The 22,754-nt window shown below is 49.3% G+C and overlaps 1 protein-coding gene across 1 annotated transcript; it reads right to left on the bottom strand.

The window, feature by feature from the left end:
* Nucleotides 1–664: 664 nt before the first annotated feature.
* LOC144132850 (isocitrate dehydrogenase [NADP] cytoplasmic-like) lies at nt 665–12,265 on the bottom strand. The gene is made up of 4 exons (XM_077665552.1): nt 12,081–12,265; nt 8,858–9,162; nt 4,591–4,932; nt 665–1,620 (listed from the first exon to the last, which is right to left on the bottom strand). The coding sequence occupies exons 1-4, from the start codon at nt 12,195–12,197 to the stop codon at nt 1,134–1,136; spliced, it is 1,251 nt and encodes a 416-aa protein (XP_077521678.1). The 5' UTR covers nt 12,198–12,265; the 3' UTR covers nt 665–1,133.
* Nucleotides 12,266–22,754: the final 10,489 nt, after the last annotated feature.

Here is a 22,754-nt window from a genome sequence, read left to right as displayed (position 1 = left end):
GAGACGATGCCTTGAAACCGCTGGGGCATCGGAAATTTCACACCAGAGGGTGGTTGGGGCCATTTGAAGCCTTAAAGGAATCAAAAGGAAAGATTGTCACCTTCCAAAGATGTGGTGCATCAAGGATGATGGAATGGAAAGTCCGGAAGCAAGGGTGAAAGAGGTGGAAAGGGATTCTCTTGGAGGAGTCCCCAAAACATTTCACCAATAAGTGCTAGTTCATGCCACGCCCCTGTAGCTGTCTTTTGACCTACATGCAGCATAGTTGTGATTTCCCAGCTATTCCTGCCCGAGGCGAATTATATGGATAGACTATGGGCAGGTGCTCCTAAGTTAATACGCGAAGGCGACTGGCTTTCAATAACTGTAGAGGACCATTTTGCCGCAGCACACAAGATTGCTTGAAGAACCCTGAGCATGCACGTGGTGGCTTAGCTGGTAACTTTGGAGACACTAATTTTTGTGTTTGTCGGTAGGAAACATTCGCTAGTCATGACCGCCACACACTGCTCCCTTGCGCAAAGAGATAGTCGCTGTTGAAACATATTTTATTGCCAAACCAAAATGCTATATACATGATGAAATAATAAGCGCAGAAATATTGTCGTCTCCAGCTTGCTTATACAGAAAAACCTTCTTGAAACATGTCAATGTCGTTTACTGCTACAAACGGTTAGCGAATAGTACACCACCCTATGGGCCATGGGATGTTGCCAACTGCGACTTTCTAAAGACGCGCCCACTGCTTTGAATTTTTGTAACTTTGCCATACTGAGTCGTGTGCAGAGAGTTCCACTGCACACATGAAAAGTGTCAACTCTCTTTCGACGCTCGTCGTTCGTTTCGCGGCTGTCCATCAATCGTCTAAAGGTGAAGGCGGCCTTTGACCATTATAGCCAGAGCTGGTTGATTTTCGGGGTTTTCTGAGTAAAGGAGGGCAACTTGAGTGAAAAGGCTAACACTTAGTACCGTCACTAATTGCACGTTTAAATTTTACGGCACTTTTTCCGTGGCTCAGCCATAATTCGTTACTTTCCCGAGGTGACATCTCGTAGTACAAAAATAAAACGCAAAAAATAGACGCAATATTGAAGATTTTGATTGCTCCGCTTAGCGGGGCGCCGACGGCTTATTCAGGCAGATTCTTCCAAGAAGATCTGCTGGTACGCTGTCTTCATCTTGTCGGCCACCTTGTCGATAAAATCGAAGGTGTTCAGGTAGTCCTGTCTCTGGACATTCCCGAACCCTTTGACGCACAGGGCCAAGTCTTTGGTCATGTAACCGCTCTCGACCAGGTCCAGGGCAGCCTTTTCCAGAGTCGCGGCAAAGGTGCCGAGCTTGAGGTTGTCGTCAAGCTTTCCGCGGTGGCGTATGGCCTTAGTCCATGTGTAGATGGTGGCCATCGAGTTGGTCGAGGTCTCGAGGCCGGCCTTGTAACGACGGTAGTGCTTGGTCACCGTGCCGTGAGCGACGTCCGCGACCAGCGTCTTGCCGTCGGGGCACATGAGCACGCTGGTCATGAGGCCGAGCGAGCCGAAACCCTGGGCCACAAAGTCCGACTGTATGTCGCCGTCGTAGTTCTTGCATGCCCAGACGAAGCCTCCCTCCATCCTAAGCGATCTGTGTGATAAAAAGGGAGAAAAATATGTGTGTAATGTTGCGGTTTGAAAGCCATGGTGCGACCTTCACCTAAGTTTTCTTTAGGGGTTTATTTCCTCAACGGGAAGTTGACTGCCAACCTTCACTTATTGTAGTTTCACTTTCGGTAAAGGGCCCAGTGCCGTTGGTAGTCCTGACAAGCGGTCCTATGGACCTCCTGCATGTTTGTAAACAAACGAGGTGGCGCTGCAGTCGCTAGCGAGCTCGTGGTAGGCAAAAGGTCGGGGAGTGGCGTCGCGGATAGGTGTTGAGCGCGGGTTTTCAAGGCTTGTAGGCGCGTTTCCAGTTTCTGCGAATCATAGCAATGGTCGATGCTTCCAACTTAGTAATTTGTTGAAGTACACGAGCTCGCGTTGGCCACGTGCGGCCTATAAAGAGAAATAGTTTGCCACTGTATTGTATATGTGGTTAGTAGTAAACATGACTAGAAAGCGTTCCTGCCGTTTATTTATGCGCAAGGCATTGAATAAAACAAGTTTTGACACTCTGCACTAGCCGGAATGATTTTACTTCGGGACAATAGTGAGGGGAAGTGCTGGCCTTGTTTCGTCGGAGCAGACGTGCGCTCATCGTCTGCTGACATATGTACGTGTCGCGCTGTGCGAAAAGTGGGGACAGCGTCGTGTCCCTGATCTCCTCTGTCTCGCTTAGCGCTGTTTTTAGCCGCATGACCACGCACCAGCCAGGCCGACTTGTCCTCTTGTTAAGCTGGTCAATTTGGTGAAAATTTTTGATTTCTAGAATTATTTCTTTCTTAGCCCTGAAGTCTAGTTTCGTGACGAAAAATTATAGCAAAATATTGAGTACAAATTTATAAATTACGCTTTTTAGAAGTGTGGTCGTCAAAAATTGTGAGGTAATTTCTTTGATTTCAGTGCCGCATTTCTTTGACCAAAGCGAAAGCGAAGATGCCATAAACTTTAAGGTTCGTTTTGTGACCTCTCACATTTTCTGCGACTGGATCACTCACCTTCGTAATTCGCATGAAAATCAAATGATTCCATTTGTCGCAAACTATTCCTGAGACGTTGAGGAGCGTAATAAACCTCTCGATTTTTTTCCCTACACGTGCAGTACTGTGTTAGTTATTTCTAAGAAACGTTTTCATGTAACTATGCATGCATAAGTACTGATCATATAGAAAAAGAACTAATCGCGTCATCGTACAGAACAGGGGTTTATGTACATGCTGGCATAAAAAAACTGCGCACTATCTACTCAATTATTTGAGACCTTGGGGGGACTTGACGACGGTGTTAATTATAATTACCCAGAACTGCACCAGGTATAGCTATAAATAAAAGGAATTACTGAAACTAGCGTAGGAATTTGGTATTTGCACTAAGTTTAGTTACATATCGCATGCATGAATAACGAAAACACTTTTCATTGCCGCGTCCCCTCTCAATCTCGCCACGTGTCTGTTAGTAGCACTCCTGCGGCTGCTTCTTTCCAAACAAGCTTCGCGATCATGTACTACCTCATGAAACATGACACATGCATGATGCAATGAAAAAGCATATGGCGTTTAGCATACTTAAGGTACGCTATTCTAAGCACACCAACGCGACCGCGCAAGATTGACACAACTTACCAGACTTCTTTCTACTCGAATGAAATAATTACGTCGTCATATCAAGAAACAGTTTCAAGTAAATATTAAATGTCATAAAACGCGCCATTAAAACATGGTGTGCTATTAACAAAAAAAAACGCATTCCTTGGGGGTGAGTGAACCTGTCGGCGCCCCGTGCACACCGGCTCAAGGTGATAAGTACGTGTGCAGCTGCATATGTCTTTTTTTTCCTTGAGCAATTATTAGCCTACTATCCTGAAGTTCAGGTGAATGAACGCAGTAACTTGCATGCTATTAAGTGCATTGAGTGGCAGTGCCTATCGAATCCCAGACTTCGCGCTTTACTACCGTGGCCCAATGCCTGTTAGCCAGTTTCCGAATGCGGCATTTATGCGCGAGAAACCTATCGAGGCTAATTTAATATTTTTTATGCTACTACGCGGATCCAGCTGTGACGCAGCTGGTCAATACATGCTGCTTCTGCAGTTCACAGGCTTGAAGCAGCCACCGGTAGCTGCGGCAGCTGCGGTAGGCACGGGCAAGCGGAATCTGTTTTGCCTACCATGCGAAAGTCGCTGCTAACATCAGCGCCACCGCATCTTCGTGACGTCGCGGGGTGAAGGAGGTCCATAGTACAGTTCCCAGGCTCCCACATTTCTTGCACAGCTACGATGAATTCCTGATTTGTACGAAATATTTCTTCACGAGTTTTTCCGCGGTTTATGGACTAAAATGATCATGTGAGCTCGCATCAGAGTGACGATTTTAAATTACCTGCTAAATAGAACAATTTTGCTTCGCGCGATCTCGGTGAGCACTTTTTTGGAAGCCTCGCACGAAGGGACAACTCCACCATGGCCTCCTAAATACCGCATACGGAATCTATGCTTAGTGCATTGCGTTTGCAGTCCCATATCTGCATGGTAGTAGCGTAGTATTTTCAAACAGACAGTGTTAGCCTCGCGGTATCTGCATAGTATCTCATAATTAATTTACCAGGCACACTGCCTCCCATAAACTCCCAGCACGCTTCGAGCGCATTTGCCGGGCCGATGGACTTCAGCGCTCTTGAAGCTGTAGACACTGGATTTTAAGACTGACTGCCCTCACTCTTGCTGCTGTTGCCACTGTCGCTAGCCCGTTGTGCGTCAATCGATGTGGGCTGTGCAGTTTTATTTTTATTCCTTTGGATCCGACTACTATCTACATCAATGTCGCATCGATGACAGGGCGAAGAAGGCGTGGACGCACTAAACCGAAAGCCACAGCTCGTATTGTAGAATGTGAATGGTTCAGGAACTTTCGGAAAGTACACTGCACGTATTCTAGTTGCATTATTTTAAAACGCGATATACCTTGCTACCATGTCGTCGGTGAGGCGGTGCTGGAAGAAGATGCCCTGGTCCTTGAACTTAGGCTTGTATTTCTTTTCGTAGAGCCGCTCGAAGATGTCCTTGAAGCGACCGTCGTATTTCTTGAGGATGGTCTCCTTGGTGCTCAGGTAGAGGGGCAGGTTGCGGTGCAGCGCAAACTGGAAGCAGCTGTACGCGAATTCGGTGATGGACTTGTCCGTGTTGCACATCGCTGCGGCGACCCCCTGCGTGTCCTGGAACTCGTACACCTGAACGTGGTACGGAGAACCGATGCTGGGCGTGAAGGACACCTCCAAAGAGCCCGGCCCTGGAACCACGAAGTCCCTGCGATTAAAGAAAAAAGATGACGCCGAATCTTTTAGCACGCAAAATTTCTGAGCTCGCCATGGTGGGGAGCAGGTGCCACGCGGTTGCAAGCAGGCAGCTCCGAGTCAAACACAATGGAATATAGGGTCAAAGACTGTTCCATTTTGTCGTAGTTTTCTTCTTGCATGAGGCGATGGAGGCTCTTATCATTACCTTGACTACGCTCACTGCAGGACAAAGGCATCTCCCATGTCTCTCCAATTAACCCTGTGCCAGCTGCGGCCACCGTATCCTCGCAAACAACTTTATTTCTTCCGCCAACCTTACTTTCCGCCGCACCTGCTACTCTTGCCTTCTTTTGGAATCGTGTCCTTTACCGTTAACGATCATCGTTTATCTTGCCTTCGCATTGCATACCCTGCCCAAGCCCAAGAAGTTCCAATGGAGCCGCAGGGTAGCCATTGCATTGTGCACTTGTTTGCGTGCGATTCAAATGGCGCGTACTTTGTAGCCCTCTCATTGTCCGCCTGTGCACAGCTACGCTATGAAGCATGTAGCAATTGCAGCAGCCACTTTTCATAGGTCCAAACTAGACGGCTTCGTCGCCACGAGGGCCTCATGCACACGGGATACTGTTGTGCTGTTTCCTTCTTGTTCTGTTGCATTCTTCTCGCTAGTAACACGTCGAAGCAGTTCTTTAATCATCAACAACTTCCTACCTTCCTCTTATAACCGGAATGGCGCTAAATGGCACAATGGGAGAAAGAAATGAAACGCGACTAGCACAGGACGCAGCGCTGTGTACTGTGGTGGTCGTGCTTCTTTCCTGTGTTCCTCTCCACTTTTTGTGAAATTTGCGCCATTTCTGTCGTAAGAATGCAAACGAACTAACCCCAGTATTTCATCTGACTCCTTCCACTCTCCTGCATGACCTGACCGAGCAGGGATGGGCTCGGAGTAACAAACGGTTGGTTGGTCGTGTTTACTCTGTTGTGCTTAACATGCACGCACGCAATGATAAATACGCGGAACTGAAACTCTGACGCATGTTCTGAACTCGCCTCGTCCGCTTTAGACAACGACGCCAACGACATCGCGAAAACGTTGAACCAGAACTGACATGAGCTGTTTCTTCAAAAGTGAGCTTGCTGCAAATACGATGTCCTTGCAGTCATGTCTCTTCGACCACAGCATGATCGCACATTTGGGGCTTCATCACTTCCTAATAGAAGTGATAATGAAGCCGCCGCGGTGGTCATATGGTAATGGTGCTCGGCTGTTGGCCCGAAAGACGCGGCTTCGATCCCGGCCGCGGCGGTCGCATTCTAGAGGTCCGTGTACTTGGCGATGTCAGTGCACGTTAAAGTCCCAGGTGGTCGAAATTTTCCGGAGCCCTCTACTGCGGCGTCCCTTATAGCCAGAGTCGTTTTGGTACCTTGAAGGGGCCCCGAAACACATTTTCAGTGCATTGTTTTGCCTATTGGTTGCATAGAATGAGTTATAGTGATACTATTAGCATCGGTCGTACCGCGTATATTGTGGTTTTTAATATTTTAATTAGCTCGCAAAAACAAATTCGTGGCGCTGACGGTGTCACCATACAGTGGTGGTTTTTAGCAGCGGATATGATATCACTTAGTGCGAGCTTGATGATTGGACAAAGAGTAAATATACTGCAAATTGGGTTAATAACCAGAGATACGTTTTGTCAAATTTTTGTGTTTTATATTACATTAACAAAACCAGCTTGTTTGCCCTAGATAAAAGCACTGTATATCAAGTAAAACAAAAACATGGCACCAGAGGCACTGGCTACTTTTTGCATCGAAGGACTTTGCGCATCTCTGTAAACATCCTACGACCTAGCACTAAACACTTATGGCTACTCTCTATGTATCTTAATAATAATAATAATTGGTTTTGGGGGAAAGGAAATGGCGCAGTATCTGTCTCATATATCTTTGGACACCTGAACCGCGCCGTAAGGGAAGGGATAAAGGAGGGAGTGAAAGAAAGGAATAGGTGCCGTAGTGGAGGGCTCCGGAATAATTTCGACCACCTGGGGATCTTTAACGTGCACTGACATCGTACAGCACACGGGCGCCTTAGCCTTTTTTCTTCATAAAAACGCAGCCGCCGCGGTCGGGTTCGAACCGGGAACTCCGGATCAGTAGTCGAGCGCCCTAACCACTGAGCCACCGCGGCGGGGCCTATGTATCTTCATGACAGCGGATTTGCGGAATCGATCCGATCGAGCCATTGCACTCTATAAGCGTTCGTTTCGGTCCCAATGAAGGATGCGTTCGTTTCACATTTAGCAGGCATAATAATAATAACTGTTTTTTGGGGGAAAGGAAATGGCGCAGTATCTGTCTCATATATCGTTGGACACCTGAACCGCGCCGCAAGGGAAGGCATAAAGGAGGGAGTGAAAGAAGAAAGGAAGAGAGAGGTGCCGTAGTGGAGGGCTCCGGAATAATTTCGACCACCTGGGGATCTTTAACGTGCACTGACATCGCACAGCACACGGGCGCCTTAGCGTTTTTCCTCCATAAAAACGCAGCCGCCGCGGTCGGATTCGAACCCGGGAACTCCGGATCAGTTGCAGGCAGTGCGCATCGTCAGTTTGTGGAGAATCACCGGGCGTGCCACCAGATGGCGCCACGTTCCCGTCAACAGCGCGCGCTCCTTGCACGCTATGACCAACCAGCGCGCTAGGAGCGACGGGCGGTAAGCAGTAGCGGTACGCGCTGTGCTAAATGTGTCTGCTATCTTGCGCAGGCTGTCACACCGTCGCAGTATCTCGCGCTCGAGTCCGCATCCATAAGTAAGGGAACGTCACTGATCAGTGTTCCCTTCTGCGCTGTCGACGTGACGGTGAAGCATCGCTGGGTCAGCTGGGCGTTCACATGGTTGTTGTAACCATGCAAACGGCGCTGCCAGCCTTGGCATGAACGAGTTACAGAGAACAGGCAACCATGGAGTGCAAACTTCCGCACGTGCTAAGATAGGCTGTTTTGATTGGTCGCCCTGGGTGTCGTCATTGGGAGAGTGAAGTGGGGAATTGGAAGCTGCGCTAAAATCGAGTTGAGGGCAGCGTTTTGTTTGCTTGTATTTTGACATTTCTTCATTGAATAGCTCCCGTTCCTGTGCATCGATTCTCGTAATTCTTTTTGAGTCGGCATTTGTGTGACAAAGAATCCATCTGAAGCGTAACCGGCATCCGTTCAAGCGGTGTTTCGCAGCCCCTAAAAACCAAGAACTGATAATGTCATAGCCCCGCCGCGGCGACTCAGTGGTTAGGGCGCTCGACTACAGATCCGGAGTTCCCGGGTTCGAACCCGACCGCGGCGGCTGCGTTTTTATGGAGGAAAAACGCTAAGGCGGCCTGGTGCTGTGCGATGTCAGTGCACGTTAAAGATCCCCAGGTGGTCGAAATTATTCCGGAGCCCTCCACTACGGCACCTCTCTCTTCCTTTCTTCTTTCACTCCCTCCTTTACCCTTCCCTTACGGCGCAGTTCAGGTGTCCAACGATATATGAGACAGATACTGCGCCATTTCTTTTCCCTGCAAAAACCAATTATTATTATTATTATTTTAATGTCATAGGCTGGGCTGATCTGCGTCGGTAATTAGATTTGTGTTAACAGAGGCGTTTTCCATTCGATGTTAACATGGTGCCTTCCATGAACGGCGTAGTGATTGCAATACGATACTGCTTGTTCATGACTGTGACAGTGGTGTTGCTTTTCATATGTTCGCTCCAAGGTTGAGGTTTCACATGCAGGAAGGTTACTTCGGTGCGTTACGGGGGCGCTGTTTGATGATGTTAGATGGCTGGGGGAGGTTTGTGGAGGTACTCGGAGGGGACACGTGAACTTCGCTGTCAGCAGAAAGGGGGGTTGGAAAATGGGAGCAGGGGAATATTGGGAGAACACTCACTTGCCAATATACTGGTCCCCGAACGCGTGACGGGCTACCACGATGGGCTTGCGCCACTGTTTGACGAGCGGCGGCACGTTGGCGCAGATGATGGGCTCGCGGAAAAGAGCCCCGCCGAGGGAGTTGCGGATGACCGAGTTTGGTGACTGCCACATGCGCTTCAGCTGGTACATCTCCAGCACGTCGCGCTCAGCCGTAATGGTGGCGCACTTGACGCCGCAGTTGTAGCGCCTGAGTGCGTCGCGAGCCTGCAGCGTCACCATGTTGTCGGTCTCGTTGCGGTTGCTGATAGACAGGTCGTACACCTGCAGGGGGGCACACACTGGTGAGATGGTCACCTCCTTCGTCGTATACCCATCACATCATGAAATGCGATATCGGTGCACTTTAAAGATCCTCAGGTGGTAGAATTTATTCCGGAGTCCTCCACTACAGCACCTCTCCTTTCATTCTAACAGCCGCCGCGGTGGCTGAGTGGTTATGGCGCTCGGCTGCTGGCCCTAAAGACGCGGGTTCGATCCCGGCCGCGGCGGTCGAATTTCGATGAAGGCGAAATTGTAGAGGCCCGTGTACTGCGCGATGTCAGTGCACGTTAAAGAACCCCAGGTGGTCAAAATTTCCGGAGACCTTCACCACGGCGTCCCTCATAGCCTGAGTCGCTTTGGGGCGTTAAGCCCCCATAAAACCAAACCTTTCACTCTAACCTTGGACTTGCTATATTACTTCTCCCCTATCTTCTCTCCCTCTCCCCTCACCTCTTTTATTTCATTTCTCCATTCTGCCTGCTATCCTTCATTTCCGCTGCCCCAGCTCAGGTGCTTCAGTATCGATGGCAGATTACGGGGCTAGCAAAAATCTTTTCCTTTTTACTATTATTTTAATAAACAACCACTACCACCATCACTCTAACCTTAATTCCTCCCCTCACAGCACGGTTGACGTGTTAATCGAGAAGTGAGACAGTTACTGTGCTTTTCACTTCCCCAAAGCCGTTTTTTTCCTCTCAGTCATGTACTTTTAACGGCTGCATCCACTATACCTCCCTCCGTTGTTTTTGCACGCAGCAAACATGGCTAAACCTACAGAAATGTTTTATGATTCTAGAACATACGACATGCATGGTAATCTGCTACAATTCGTTTTACAGCTACTGACACGTACGCCAGCGTCACCTCTCTTCACTGCCACTCAACAGAGCACTTGAGTTCGGCTTTCCATTTTCGAAGACGTGGCCCGGAACCACAAGCCAGCATCAGATATATCCGCCTCGGTTGCCATTCACGCGTCCTGGAAACTTTTGTCATACAGATATTGCAACCTGTTGCAACTACACGCGCTTGAGGGGTAGAGGAAGAAGAAGATAGGAAACCTCTAGGGGAACTGTCTCAGTTTGGGCGCCGCGAATGTTCGACGGTTGCTTTCAGGCAATCAGCTGCGCCTTGACCAAATGAAATTACCGGAATAACTGGCGCCGCCCGTCGCGTCTGAGTGATGTGGCGTCTAGTACACATATCGCTGTTTGCGGCCTCGTTCACAGACGACGGCTCGATCGCGCATCACTTACTAAACACGCATTTCTTCGTTGAAAAAAACTGAGTAATAACACACTCGTTTACCTAACTGCATGTTGCGCATCTCTCAACCGGTGGCGTATTGCGTTACATTGCGGTTTCCGTGGACAAAATTAAAATTACGTTCAAGACACTAGGCTAAGACTAAAAACAAAAAAAATCTGCGTTAAAGTGTCAGCGCCTCTTGGTCACGTCCAGTAAAGTCTATAGTGATCGAAGTTTTCTTTTTTTTAGTTTTTTCGTAACAAGTGCTAACGCCCTCGTAAAGGCGACAGTTTACGAAGCTGCGGGTAACCACACACTTTCTCCGTTCTATACAGATGGCGCTGCCGCACCAACACTGTGTGCTTCTCTGCCATTGTACGCAAGCCCGCACACACGAACGCATGATTTCGAGACCCTCTGCTTACCCTGCAAATGAGGCGGACGACAAAAGCAGCGTGTCTATGCTGAGGTAACCTACACTGTAAACACGAGTACGCCTATATGGGATTGAAAAGGGAGTAAGCTGTCCTTTAGTGCACTCCCTTATAAATGAGAGTGCACTAGAAGACAGCTACTTATTCCCTTTCTACTCCGTTCGTGTTTGGGGCGTATAGCTGCGTCAGCCGACCGTAAGTTGGTGTTTAATGTGTGCGCCCAGCCACCTTGGCGTTAGACCAGGAAACGCCGAGAGCGCACCGCAGAGAGGCCGCAGGTCCGTGTAGTCCGGTTAGGCGAACGCGACGAACCACCACCGATAATCCGGGTCGTTGCTCTGGCGGCGCTATGCGTGTAGCGATGATGGACCACCTGCTCTAGACGTGTTAACAATAAACCTCGGTAAAATCTTCAGCATGCGTAGTGCTTGAAGGCTTCCATTATCTGCAAGGGCGCTCACGAAAGCACGTGCATGCATGTCTCTAGACTAGTGTCCCAATTTTCTCACATCGCAGGCGCGTGTACGAGGTGTGTCGAAAGAAAATTAAAGTCCCCGTGACGTAATAGGCCTAGCCATTCCCTAGCGTTTCTAAATCCTGACTCTGCAGCAGCGAGTTAGTCCTGCCAGGCTATCACTTTTGTGCGCTATCACAAAGACTTGCGGTCTCGAAAAAAAACCCGTTGGGTCCTTCTGAGGTCAGCTACACCTGCAGAAATGAAATAAATATTCGCCGCGCCTGGGTTTCGAACCCGCGGAGGAAAGAACAGATCAGCTTCGTGGGCCACTGCACGAAAGCATTATGCTTTCGCCGCAACCGATCACCCCTTGCGTTCAATTGCTGCTCTCACGCGCTGTGCATTGCATGTCGTCGTCGTCGTCTTCAACTTCTATCCGGTCACAATGGATCCAGAACACATAGCTTTTGCAGAGCCCTCTTTAAGGTGCACTAAGCGGTCCCCAATTTTTATAGTGCGCTGCCACTAAGGTCCCCAATCAGTGATTTCACCGATCTTTGTCTGAAGCCTGAACTTGAAACACCAGCCTCGAACCAAAAGCGAAACGAAACGCGACGTGCTAACGCACACACTTCCCATTTCACCAAATAAGCTAAATCGGTTGTAATTTTTTTTCTTTTCCGTGCTGTGCATCACTGTGTTACGCCACAAACCTCGCAAAAGAGTCTCTCACGCAGGTACAGCTGTGAAAGGAACAAAATGGCTGCCGTCCGTACCTTGAGCTCGACGTCCACGAATGGCAGGATGAGGTTGTCGCGTACCAGGTCCCAGATGACGCGCGCCATGTCGTCTCCCGGCATCTCGACGATGGGGCCGCACTTGATGCGCTCCATGGGGATGGCGTCGCGTCCTCGGTGCCGAAAAGGAAGAGCCAGCGACGGCGGCCAACAGCGTCTCAAGATGGCCGCGGCATGCGCGAGAGAACGTGGGGCACGTGCACACAATTCTTCTTTTCTTCTTTACTCTTCTCTCTTTCATGTGTGCTGCGCACTGTTCATGCTTCAAGTGGCCGAAATTAATCAGTCCTCCACTTCGGTGTTCCCATAGGCCATGAGCAACATCGCGTCGTTAAGCGCCTGAAACCGGAAGACAAGTGAACAAAGCGGCAAATTTAAGCTGAAATTTTATTTGTAAAAGTACACATCTTGTGTACCAAAACTTAGCCGTGAGATTTTTTCGGTTTCTGCGCACCAAATTGTTACTTTGGTTGCCGCACTTGAAATCACACAAACCCATGGCGGGGATTGGCCAGGGCTTGATGCACGCTCAAACACAAGATGGGCTACCCACACTGGGTAAATTCGAACGGCACTGGATTGAAGGTTTAAAATAATATTTTATGAAATTGGGAACTGTTATGGGCGCAGAGGCACTTCAACATCGACTTCTTTCGCTTTTTCGCGCCGCGTCCGCGGGACGCCGCCTGATGGTAGGTAGGTAGGTAGGTAAGCCTCAGACATTGCTGGCACATACACACTGCGGGGGAGTGGCCAAGACATAGGCGGTTAATTGCTGGATACAGGAAAGTTTTGACGGGAAAATGAGTGGTAATAGTATTCAGGCTGATAGATTGGAAGACGTAAGGACAGGGGTCCTGGTAACTTGGAGATCGAAGACGGGAGAATTGCTTAATGTGCATAATAGTACACAATGCCTGTAATGTTTCAATGTCGTTCTGACTGAGAGAGGGGACAAAATTAGAATGGGAGTCGCTGGCTTGCCCTAGATGTAGGCTAATTTTCTTTTTCTTCGTTACCAGTACGCTTTTAAGTGCGAAAGCGCAGCTAGTGTTGCCTACTGTAGTGGTGCAAAAGGAACGACGTAGATAATCGCCATCATCGTTGCAATATCCAGATATCTATACACAGGCGGATTCCAGGATTGGCTTGTGTGGGCTCATATGCCTGACTATATATGGTATCTATAAATATATCTATAGAGACTATAGCCCGACAGAGGGCGCCAGCGTATGTGTGCTTGTCCTCCTCTGCGTGGGGACTTTCAATTAGTGAGCGTTGCTGCGTCTAGGCTGCGCCGAGGCTGCAGTGGAGGAATGCTGCGGCGCATCCCCTCTCGCAGTCTTAAGCAATACCTCATCAGAGATTGGAAAGCACCTCATTGTCACAACTGTTCCTCGCTGCAAGCCGCAACGGCACACGCCTTCTTGAATTGCAACAGGCTCTCTTCCCACCTCGTCCACATCCACTGAACTCGGATGAATGCAGGGCAGATTTATAAATCTCTCTTGAAGGGTGGCGGAGGGTGGGAGGAAATGGGACGGAATTATTTAAGTCTCGCATTTCGTCTACATTTCTCGTCGAGAAAACGGGCTTCCGTATGGTATTTCAAAGCGAAATTACTCGATTTCGACCCCCCACCCCTTCCTTATAAATCCACGCCTGGATGGCTGGCTTGCCGCAAACACACTATCAGCACAACACGCCCTGAGCAACCACATGTTACACATTACGGTCGGCATTGGTTCTATATGAGGAGAAGGGGGGGGGGGGGGGGGGGGCGTTCTTCTGCTCGAACAACAGGAGGGAGGAAATACGGTGGTGACACTTCAACCATTCAAAAAGCCTTGCCCTATATTTGTTCACAAAAATAGCCTATGCGATTGTCTGTAACCAGCCATAAAACTTCAAGCGACTGTTAAACCAATTCTTAATTCTGCCTATCCTCCACGAAGTGGCAGACTGAAATTTAATTTCTTGTTTCGAAGCCGACAGTCAGTTGTTTTGAATTTAAAAACGTAGAGTAGAGTTGGCGTAAAATAAAACTTTTACTTTACCATGGCTAACAGAAAACGGCGCTTATCTTCACCTAAACTCTTGCGTCACAAGAAGGATACCTCCTGAAAAAAAAAGTCAACCTCAGCACAATAACATTGCACGCAAACAACTGGTAGTCCGTTTGTCGATTGAGCTCGTAACACCAACACAAAGCGCGGTAGCATATGACGCCGTTGCGCACCGTGTCCCGGTCGCCGCAATACCACATATATCCTTTATAAATGGAGTTGCCGTGTGCTGAGCCCACATCTAGTGGGGCGTTGGTGTAGGACGAAGTCTACTGCCTGACTACGAGACTTTGCGAGGGCACCGGTGGTCCACGGGTAGCCCCAGGCTAGTTGAGACTGCAGCGTTCACGACCGCGCAGGAGACGGCCAGCTGGATGCCAAGCAGGGTAAGCCTCTGGAACAGGCTGTGGCCGTAGATGAGGATGTGGTACAGCGGTGACACGGTGGTGTCGGAGGTTACAGCGCATACGGTAGTCAGCTGAGTCACGAAGCGTTAGGAGTCCCGTCTGGGCTCATGGGACAATGACAAGGCAGCACAAAAGCAGCCATCTCAGAGTTGAAGGAACAGGAAGCCAGCCTGGCAGCAGCGACGGTGCTTCTTTCCGCTGTCGCGGTCACTGGCAGGTTCGAAGGGTCGACGGAGGCCTTCTCGGCGTGGGTCATATTTCCTGCAAGTTTCACACGCAAGACGGAGTGAAGGCTTTTCTCTCTAGCAGCGTTGGTGTTATTGTTGCCTCAGAGGCGATGTCACGTACCCACGGTGGGGGATTGGCCAGGGTTTGGTGCAGATCCAAACAGGATAAAAAGTCATCCAGGCTTATCTTAAGCGGCTCATAAATAAAAAATAATTGGCGGTGGTTTAGCTCTAGTTAAACCTGGAGTGACGCGATAGCTACAGCTGGCCGAGTGGAACTCGGTTTCATGACCAACCACGTGATGAACCACGTGATCAGCCACGGCGCCGCGCTGCCGGCAGCTGCTCCACTTCCCGTGACCAACCACGTGACAGCGTGGCGGCGCAGCCACAGGGTGGCAGCGCCGCCACGCCGAAGGCTCGGAATGCTACCGTAATGTAGCTACCGCTACAAAATTGTGGAATCTGGAAAAACGAATAACGAATTTTGAGAGATTTTGAAGAGATTGGAATGAAAATTGACGAAACTAAGAAGTGAGCGTTAAAATAAATTAATTAGCAGTCTGCTTACGAACAAGATTGATGAGACGTTTCTTATTTGTCACTATAAGCGCCACGTCACCGCGTGTTCACGCTTCTTTGACATCAGTGATCGCGAATTAGTTCGCCGGGTCAGTGAAAGCCGACAGTCGCCCTCGTTAGGGTAAAAGCCCCTTCAACTTGCGCACATAATTTCGACAAATCTATTTTACATGAAAGATCTGGATGATGCCTGATAGTGTGGACCCCATCACCGGGAAAGAACAAAATTCGAAGCATAAAACTGAGAGGGGTATGAGAAGTATGATCGGAAGTATGATACTAAAAGTAATTACGGCTGCGTCAGCCATTGGTTTCTGAAATCTTGCACGTTGACGTGACGACAAATATGAATCGAATGGCGGCAACTCCGTTTTCCACGTCATTATCTGGTTACCCCCACACATCTCAACAAAATGGTTCCTATTAAGTTAATCTTCTTAGCGTTGCGGCCATTACACGCTAGAGAAGCGATTACGTTTAGTCATTCAGCGCCGCAGATGGCCCTCGGAGAATGCGTTTTAAATCGATAGATGGTGCCACATGCCCCTCCATTACCGGCGCCAGCAGCATAAGCGCATTTCGTGTTCCGAACAAACAAGATCACGGCTTGGCAGCACCCCTTCTTAACATGCCTGGGCGCCGATCCTTCGTCTTCGAGCACGTCGTAAGAAAGGAAGCACTGGCTTTTCTACGTTGTCGTTTTCGCTGTTTCTGTGTTTCTGGCGTTCGTGCGGGTCGAGGTATCTGCTCCTTCCGGTCCGTGATGTTCTTTCATATTCTCGTGGTATACGAGCTGAGTGCTGCTTTTCGGCGCCTGGCGTTTATCGTGAAGAACCAGTGCTCAAGAAAGAAAAAGGCAGTTTCGTTGAAGAACGCTTCAATTACTATTTTGTGCGCCATAAAGAACCCGTCCTGGTTTATTTGGACATCGATTTCAAGGAAGCTGACTCTAGCCCATATTGCAATAGTAAGGGCCGCCCGACTGGGGCCAGCATGACCTGCACACCGGAGAGTGCCGACTAATTCATCGAGCTCCATGGCTCGCGGCGGCAGCATGGATGCGCTGGTCGCTATATGGACAAGGGGCTGTCGTCAGTCAGCTGCATCGCATTCCTCTGTTACACCTGGACACGCCTCCTGTTGTTCTAGCTGCTCGTGGTGCTACCGCTGGTCTTCTGGCCATAGTCAGCATTTGGTACGGCATGCAAGATGGCCTGGTCACCACGAAAGCGTCCCAAGCGTGCGAGGTGTCCTTCGAGGCGCTGTATAACTGCACCCAGCTTACTGTGCAGCAAGGGAAGAAGGCGAAGGACCGGGACACTAACCTCGACAAAGTCCTGACTACAACTGCGTACTTGAGTGGATTTTAGGCTAACCTCTTTGCTTCGGAGGCCAACATTTCCGGCTATAGCGCCCCCAACAACATACCCACGGGTCCGCTTCTCTCACCTAGATGGACCACTAGGGAGAAGACATATTGACGTGCCAGAGGCCCTGACTGCTTCCTGCAGAAAAGGAAGGCTTATGCGATCATTTCAGGATTACGTTTAGATATAAAGGTCAACTATTATTGGTACTTAGCAGCGGCATGTAATCTGCAAACGAGCTGCTGTGTTGATTTCGTTGATATGGTGCTGCTAACCCTGCAATTCGATCATGAGCATATCATGCGTCGCCTTTGTTGGTTGCAGCGTGTGGTCATTTGTTAGAAAAACTAGAGGTGTCTCAGAGCTCCACGCAGCCAACAGTCGAGTGTAAAAAAGATACTGTGCTTTATTTCACGAAGGGAAAGATAAGTATATGTATTTTCAAGAGTTTGATTAATCTTAGAAGTTGATTTGTGCAGCTGCAATAAATTTATGTTCGCTGCATGGGCCTATGGTGTGTGCTTTCCGTCCAGTACTGATGCCTGCTTTCGCAGACATTGAACAGCACCGTCCACGGCTAGCAGCAAGACACACATCCGATGTCTTCGGTACGATCAGTTGCTTGCTGTCGTTCAAGACGCCGGCATTGAGGAAACGGAGCGTGATTTTCTGCCAGAACAAACCAGAATATAACGTGCATCTTAGCGTGTACACTGCATTGCAGAGAGTCGGTCAGGAGGGCGATATTCAGGGTGTTTCACTTAACGATTTAGGCAATATTTAAAAATAGGCTTTTTGAGTTGGAAGACCGCTTTTTCCGGCATAGCACTGTCAGCGGTGTAGTAGATTAGAATAGAGCTAAGACGTGCTAACTAGTAGATTCGTTAGCTAATATTGGATAAATATTTAATTAATTTATTTGTTTATTTTCAGGGCCGAAGCATTACAGAGAGGTGTTGGTAGTAATAACATAATGTATACAAGAACATTATTGGTACAGCAGAATTATATTATATAATCTCTAACAACATTCTTAAACAACTTGGAGTTTGTAACGGATGCGATGGAAGCGGGAAGGTGGTTCCATTCCTTAGCTGTCTTGGGGATGAAAGAGGCGAAAGGAAAGTTGGCGCGACTGCTTGGCACTTCAGCCTTGAACTGATGGTCGCTGCGGGAAGAAATATAAGAAGGTGGCAGAACTAGCGAGTCTCTGAGATGAGGGTTGTAATGGTAGATTTTGTGAAACAGTCCTAAACGCGCAATTTTCCGACGAATGGAGAGATCAGGAAGGTTTAGATTAGACTTCATTGCAGTTACAATGGCAGTTCGATTATAGTTATAAAAAATGAAACGCGCAGCCCGGTTTTGGATGGATTCGATCTTCAGAATTATTGAGGTAAGGTGAGGGTCCCATACTGATGCTGCATATTATTTCTGGCTTTGGTCTTACTTGTGTTTTGTTAAGTGTAAGTTTCAAGTTAGTGGGCGCCATGGAAAAATTTCGACGTAAGTAACCAAACGTACGATTAGCGTTACTTCTTATGTAGTCCACGTGAGTTTGCCAGGAAAGGTTACTGCAGATATGAACACCAAGGTATTTCTGAGATGAAACCTGTGTTAACGGAGTATCATTAAGTAAATAACCACAAAAATCTCATTAGCTGCATGACGGGAAATTCTCATGAACTTGCACTTAGTAATGTTAAGCTTCATTAGCCAAGCGTTACACCGAGTAACTTTTTAACTATTACTGTTAGGCTCGTTAATTATCGAGAGACGTCTGTCCCGCCGCACGTAATATCCACATCAATTTTTAGAATTTCGAAAACGCAGTCACCCTTGCCGCTGTGGCCAAAACAAATTTTGGCTGTTTCGACTAGTTACGTGCGCTGGAGAAGTTGTTTTGCGAGCAAGCTTCTTGAAAGTGCATGTATTTTGCCGCGATGTCGCCAGAATTTGTTGGGCCACAGCGGCAAGCGTAACCACGTTTTTGAAATTCTAAAAACAGATATGGATATTACTTACGGTGGGACGGGCGCCTTTCAATAATTAACGAGCCTTGCAGTGATAGTTAAAAAGTTAATTATTCAATGTTAGTTAAGCAGCCTGCTAGTTAGCACATCTTAGCTGCATTCTGAAGTGCTACATCGCCGACAATGCTATGGACCACAGTGGACCCCATACCTCCGGAAATGCGCGGAAGCCGTTGAAGCGTCGTGCGTCGGCTTTATTTTCAAGCCGCCAACTTTAATCACGAGCGCCCTGACACCCATCCGTTTTTTATGCAAAAAAAAAATAAATCACCTGGCCCTTGCAACCGTGGGAGACCTCGACGCCGCCTGCTGCACCGTGCAACCGCGCCGTTAAAAGGATCACAATCCGTTGGCCCAAAGCCGGGCCAACTTCCGATGGGCGCGACGAGCCGACCTTGTCCTGGCCCCTCGCGAATCCCCGCACTGGGGGTATGATACTTATGGTGTCATCGACTGGTCGCTCCCGCGATCCTGTTAGGATCTGGCAGAGTAGGAGCCGCTCTCGCTCCGAGCGCATAGCGAGACAAGTCAAGCCGAATGGTCAGCGAGTTTTTAGAGCGGAAGCGCAGGAGGGGGCAGAAGGGGGACGTAACTTCCGGAACCACTACGCGGCACCGCTGCTGATGTAAACAATAGCCGCTTGTAAGGTCCCTTGATTACCTTTAGCCGCACGTGGCCGCACACAGTTCGCTACCCCGGCTCTCCGTCCCACGAGACGCTAATTTTTTCGAACCTCGCCTTGTGGATAGCACTGCCGTCCTCGTCTTGAGCTGCTGCTGGAATCGCTGTTGTCATGCGACAGCCACACAGACCGCGCTCATAGCGTAGTTATCCGGCGTCTCTTGGACATTTTGCCTCACACAGCGCGGCACCCGCAAAACACAACACAAGGACGCTACTACTGCGTCAAAAGCCTACACTTGCTTCTGTCTACGCGCAGGGGACGCCGAGGCCTCGCACCGCTTTCGCGAAATGGCGGAAGTGGCTCTGTCACGTGGACTCATTTCGGAGCCGCTCCGACTTTTTTCACGGAGTGCGTCAGAGCGCTCTGAACTGGAGGCGAGCGCTCAGAAAGAACCAGCTGAATGTAGTCAGAGCGGCCGGTTTCGACCAGCCGAATGTGCGGTCCCCTCTCATAGCGCTCTAGAGCGATCTAAAGCGGCCAGTCGAAGACACCATTAATTTGCAACGGTTGCTCACTGCGGAAGTGAGAAACGACACGCCGGCGCCTAACCTAACCGTGCTCCCTCAAAAGCATCGCACGCGCTGTGGGGCTGAGGTCGCTGAAATGCAGGCCGGAGTTTTTGCGAGAACTTCGTCGCCGGGTTCGGGAACGGGATCTATCGTAACGCTGGCAAGACGCCGGTGCAAACGTAAACTAAGTGACCGTAGCGACCCCCGATAGATGCTTTCAACGTGCGGCGGTGATAGCTTTCATTTCGGCTGCCGCGCTAGACCGCACCGCGAGCCGCGAGCCGCGAAATCACGGAGTCTGCGCGCTTACGTCACTGTCACGATCTCGCCGGAGAACACTCGGACCGAAAGAATGGACTAGGCGATAGGTGTACCCACACAGACACACATTTAATACACCCTACGCGACATACACACAAGCACACAAAACTAACAAACTAAAACAAAACACAAATACTATAAATACACCTGACCCGGGAACACTGCTACCAGAGTCTACTATTGGCGTTCTACTGTTAGTGGTCGGCGTTCGTGCTCACGGTTGGTTCGGTGCGGCTGCGGCGTTGTATGGGTCCAGTAGCCGGCGTCGAGGTGGCGTTCGACGTGCTTGGGCTGACGTCGCTGGCGGCGTCGTTGGCTGCGTCGTACAAGCTCCCGGTCCAAGCGCCCGTGGAAGTGATGCCGGTGACGTTGGCGTTGGGGCACCACCCGGATGGGTGGCAACCACGGTGCAAGAATACTCAGGTGTTGACACTGCGCCCGCTGGAGCGTCCCGATTATGCTCGGCCGCGGCGGAGCGCGCCTTGCAGTTCGGCTGCAAGCCGACAGATGGCGCCGATGTCAGTGGGCCCAGTTGAGCGGTGCTGGCGCCTTGAGATTTCGCTGCCAAAGCTCGACTTTCGCTTTGTGGGCGTGAATTGAATTGAGAACGCTAAAGAAGTTCGTAGCTTGGAATTAAAATTAGTAGTGTGCCAGTCTTAAAATTTTGTTTGCGTGAAATTATTTCGTGCAAAGCAGTTAATGATATGAACTCGGTCGAGCAGCACTCGATTATCTTGCGCGATGGCTCATTCACGTTTCGCTTTCTCGTTCAATTCATAAATCATTCGATCTAATCATAGATCTAAGCATAATAAATATAAGTGGGGGTGATCGTGCCCTTTTCCGTTCACAAGGGCAGATTATTATGGCACCAGAAAGTTTTTGCTTCACGCTTATCGTTGCTTTTTCACTCTGTATGAAGATCGTTCAAACGTTGTTTCGCTGAGTGCGCTAATTTTCAAGATGCAGCGCACTAGTATAGCGCGGCTATTTACGACTGAAGTAGTGAAGAGGCTGCGTATTAGGTAAAAACTCTCACGCCGGAAATGTACCAGACGGGATGCAAGGGCGCGTCGGATCATGGACCATAACCCAACACGAAAGCTTGAGAAAACGGCATTTTTATTCCGATGCATATTATCATAGAACGGACATAATTTTCAATAAGCTCCTTTCCACTGGAGGCTAAATGGCTCTTGAAGGACTCAAGTATGCAGGGGTCAACGTTCAGCCAAGTACGCTTTCGAAACTCACGAGGTGAAAAAATACAAGGAAATCACCATCTCAGAAGGTCACACTGTCATGTACTCCCACAATAAAAAAACGAATTGAAAAATTTTAGAACTTTATTGCACACCATATGCACAGTGCGAACAAAAAATGCAGTAACTGGGTGAAATATTCAAGATATACACAGTGTCACTGCGCGGTAACAGCAGTTTTCCGTCTAACGTAAGAAGAAAAAGTCGCAAAAACTTTGGCATAGAGGAACATATGATGAAAATTGCGGCTAAGAGGAACAAAGCTTTGCCAGTTTCTTTTTTTCTTGAGTCTCCTTTTTCATGCTCATGTTAACGTGCCTGCAGTGCTGCCTCATCCGCATGCTAACATAGCAGTGCAGCAACTGAGCCACTGTTTCTTCCTTGTGCTCATCACATGGAAAAGTAATGGTGTAGGTGTCAAGAACACCATCAATTGTGTCCCAGTAGACAGTCTCCACTTATCCAAACGAACATTGTCAGACGGAGCTTTGAACAATGTCACACGCTCCGCACAAGTCCGGTAGCCCGAATTGCAGTTCGGCACGAAGCACTTTCGTCCCATTGCGCAGCACTCACCAGCTGTGGGCTACTCTGCCGACGATAGCCAAACACAAGGTCTTGGTCTAAAATAAAGGAACTTGTTTAAAACAGCACAGCAAGCAGCCGCATACTCCAAAACGAGGCAAAAACACGTGCGCACTGCCGGGCCACGCCGGACCGAGCCGCCTAGCGTGGGACCCCATTTCGCAGCGCCCTCTAAGTTGGTGACCGGTCGGACCGGTTTCCAAGGCCCCCCCACCCGAACATATTGTGGCCGCGAGCGGGCGGCACTCTCGCGCGCGGCGGGGGAAGAGTGTCAACACCTCAGTATGGTATTCTTACACCGTGGTGGCAACAGCGCTGGAGACACCCCTCGCCGTAACAGGTGGTAGCCTCCTCCGTTGACTCCCCGGAACGGGCTCAGGCACGGCAGGAAGTCCACGATGCGAAGCCGTAGAACGCGAGCTCACCGGATCAGTAGCCGGCGTCGCTCTCTTCCAGCCGAAGCGTCCCTGACCCGCCGTAGTCCCCGCTTCTCTGTTCTTCACCCCCCCCCCACTGCCTCGCTCTCCCTCGCCCTTTTATAGCCTTGGCGCTAGTCCACGTAAGCCTTTTCGTCGTCTTCTCCTTCTCTTCTCCACTAATCATCTCTCT

The sequence above is a fragment of the Amblyomma americanum genome, chromosome 5 (genome assembly GCF_052857255.1).
Source record: "Amblyomma americanum isolate KBUSLIRL-KWMA chromosome 5, ASM5285725v1, whole genome shotgun sequence".
NCBI lineage: Eukaryota > Metazoa > Arthropoda > Arachnida > Ixodida > Ixodidae > Amblyomma > Amblyomma americanum.
Note: the sequence above shows the minus strand (reverse complement) of the source record. Positions and strands in the feature narration are given on the sequence as shown.

What these genes read in the sequence shown, in the direction of transcription:
- LOC144132850 (XM_077665552.1), bottom strand. Translation starts at nt 12,197, where the DNA reads ATGGAGCGCATCAAGTGCGGCCCCATCGTCGAGATGCCGGGAGACGAC. An exon ending in TCGTGGACGTCGAGCTCAAG is followed by an intron (nt 9,163 to 12,080) that starts GTACGGACGGCA and finishes GCCCCCCTGCAG; the next exon opens with GTGTACGACCTGTCTATCAG. An exon ending in GGGGACCAGTATATTGGCAA is followed by an intron (nt 4,933 to 8,857) that starts GTGAGTGTTCTC and finishes CTTTAATCGCAG; the next exon opens with GGACTTCGTGGTTCCAGGGC.